The 3,099-nt window shown below is 26.7% G+C and overlaps 1 protein-coding gene across 1 annotated transcript in view; it reads left to right on the top strand.

Moving 5' to 3' along the window:
• The first annotated feature begins 759 nt into the window (after nucleotides 1–759).
• LOC136079669 (von Willebrand factor D and EGF domain-containing protein-like) overlaps nucleotides 760–3,099 on the top strand; it is an 88,579-nt gene continuing 86,239 nt past the window's right edge. Inside the window, exon 1 of the mRNA XM_065795836.1 lies at nucleotides 760–1,033. Coding sequence (XP_065651908.1) covers nucleotides 1,010–1,033 — 24 coding nt within the window. The 5' untranslated portion in view covers nucleotides 760–1,009. The remainder of the gene's footprint in view (nucleotides 1,034–3,099) is intronic.

The raw sequence follows: 3,099 nt of genomic DNA, 5'->3' as shown, positions 1-3,099 counted from the left end.
CTCTGTGGTAGTTGGTGGTATTTTTCAGACCCCTCCTCCCCCCTAAGCTACCACACAGTTTTTGAACGCTCCCTAAATCGCGTTTGAAGTTTCTAGACTGAAATTTGATTGATTTTCAGTCAGAAAGAGGCCCACTGACACGTTGATCTTGTGTTATATTGTAGATGACAGACTAAGGTAAAAAATGGTTAAAGAAAACGGATTTTCGAAAATTGGTTGGTGTGCCCCTTTCGTTCGCAACGCCTTATATTTACTATATACTTTTTTTTTATTTTTTTTTTTTATTTTTTTTATTTTTTTGTCTTATTAAACCCTTCCAGAAAAATATTTGATTAAAATGCATTAAATTATTTTGTAGTTTAACGTTTAAATTTCAAAATGTTTAATTTTTTATTTTTTATTTTTGTGTTTGATGAAATGTTGTAGTAATTAAAAATAACAATAAATAAAATCTTTAGACTTTTTTTAATTTTGTGTTTAATAAAAATATGTTTTAGTATATTTCTAAATGATTTAGATCTTATTGTTATAATAGACTATAATAGACTTTTGGTTTATCTTTTTAATACGTAGATAATTTTAAGTCTCTCGCAATAGTTTTGATAACTAATAAATTTCAAAGAATATTTAAATTGAGATTGTTAAGAATTGACCGAGACAAGTTTGTTTTGAATTGACGTCAAAATATAAGGAGATCATATTTATGCTGAAAATATGAAGATCTTACTAAAGATAAGTAATATTTGTATTTTTCAGAGCAGGTATTTAAAATCCTCATTGAATTACTTGACAGTTTTTTAATATAAACAAATTAAAGTAGGCATCAAGTTTTAATATAACCAAATTAATCAAAACAAAAAAATTAACCAAATTAACTTAAGCTTTACTTTACTTGAAAACTTAGATTAGCGTCTGGCGCAATTTAATTCTAGATATTGCGTAATTTTTAATGCTCATTATATAAATCTCAGTCCACTAACTTTACACATTTATCAAATAAATTTTGAAGATGGCAGGGCAAATTTTTAAACAGGTATGCATCTTTTATTACACAATCTTTTTTTTTTTAACATTTTTATTAATTTTTTTTTGTTATATCACTCATGGTCACTAAAATGATATTTTAATATTTCATATTTGTCATTATTAGGCTTAACATATGCTCTGTCAAAAAAAAAAAAAAAAAAAGTCAAATAAAAATGGTTTAAAAAATATTTTGGTGATTGGAGTCTGGGAACAAAACGTGTTGATTTTCTTTAAATATAAGAGCAATTTGTTAATAAATTACTTATTTACTGTCTTATAACCTATTTATATTCAACGTTAAAAATTTAAAGATTATTTATAAACTGTTAAAAATTTAAAGATAATTTTAATGCCATCTTACAAAACTAAAAATTTTGTTTATGTCTGGCACGTCTAAAAACATAAAAATTTTTGTTACTAGACAGGTTGCTCTAACTAGAAAGGATTTATGTATATTTATTGCGCCTATAGCTAAACAATTTTACTGGTGCGTGTAACTGCGATGTACGTACCCCTATAAAGCCAGTACGTGGACGTGAACGGCTTCTGGATGTAATATAAGGCATTATTATAAACAGTAATTTTCCTACCATGGTCATTTTTATTTAATGATAATATTTTTTCAATGTTATTTTTTTCTGGTATAATAAAAAAAAAAGAAAAAATACAAAATTAAAAAGTATACCATAATATTATTATGCATTCATTGGGAAAAATAAATGTCTTGATTACTGCATTTTTTGAACATGCTATAATCATGAAACCTAATTCATTATATAACCCTAACGCCAGACGTTTGTTAATTCACAGCGTTTGCTAACTTATTACATACTTGTTTTTGACAATGTCTCCTGTAAAGTCCATCTAATTTTTTATTGATTGGCATAATCAGCTTCGATGGTATCTTTGTTTTAGCTTTGAGTCTACATTAACATGTAAATACATTTTAAAATTTTAATTGCTGTGCTTTGGATTCCATATAACTAAATAATAAAGCGCACTGCTTTATATGTTATTATTTATCAATTACTCAAAATAAATGTCTCATAGAATTTTATTATTGTTAGCAAATAATTTTGGATGCTCTTAAATTGTTTAGCTTTGAAACTATTACCTGCTAAAAATTATTGTAATGCTTTTTTTTTTTTAAACTTTTTTGTTTTAAGTGCCCCCAAAAAGACCAAACGATCTAAAGCACTGCGGGAAGCATTAAACTAGAAGGTTCATTCCTTCTTAATTACCGATGAACCTCTTGCTTCTAAAGCGAGTGTTTCTACATTTGCGCCATGGCCGCTCTAAATTAATCTTTTCTACTTATTTATTAAAGATTACACATTTTTTTTATTAATACGGAGTTTAACTTACTTTTTTTCAATTAATGCTAGTAAAAACTATTTGGTTGTTAATTAAATTTAAAATAATTTAACTCATTTGAATAATAAATAAATTTATTTTTATTATTCTTTCAAGGATCGTTCATAAATTACGTAACGCAAACTTTCACAATAAACAAAACAAAAAAAGTTTTTTTAAATATATTTTGCGTAGCGTATTTTATGGACGTTTCCTAACTTATTTATGTTTCGGCGCAAAATAAAAATAAAGAATTTAAATCAATCTATTAACAGGAATCTTAGATAATTACTTTATTAGTTACCTAATAATAACCTTGATTTAAGCTTTTAATAAATTGAATACATGATTACAAGAATGCATGATTACAAATGCGTGATTACATTTATAAGATTAGTGATTTACAAGTAGTATTTCAGTAATAAAATGAGGGGGAAGTTGAAGTGAATCCTTAAAATTGCTAACTGCTTTCTAAGAATAACAAAAAGTCCTCAAAACTAAAAATCTGCCAACTTTTATGTGTCAAATGTCGCTATAGTTCTTCAAAAACCGTCTATAAGTTGAATGGCTATAAGTTCCTTTCCCTGCCTAAGAGGATACGGAGACGCACAAAAACGTACAATGAACGTTCAGACGGAACGTCTCGGACACGTTCTTAACTGATTCTAAATTAGACGCTAAAAGACGTCCTTTTAGGACGTTCTGAAGGTGTTGTAAAAA

The sequence above is a fragment of the Hydra vulgaris genome, chromosome 04, assembly GCF_038396675.1.
Source record: "Hydra vulgaris chromosome 04, alternate assembly HydraT2T_AEP".
Taxonomy (NCBI): Eukaryota; Metazoa; Cnidaria; class Hydrozoa; order Anthoathecata; family Hydridae; genus Hydra; species Hydra vulgaris.
Note: the sequence above shows the minus strand (reverse complement) of the source record. Positions and strands in the feature narration are given on the sequence as shown.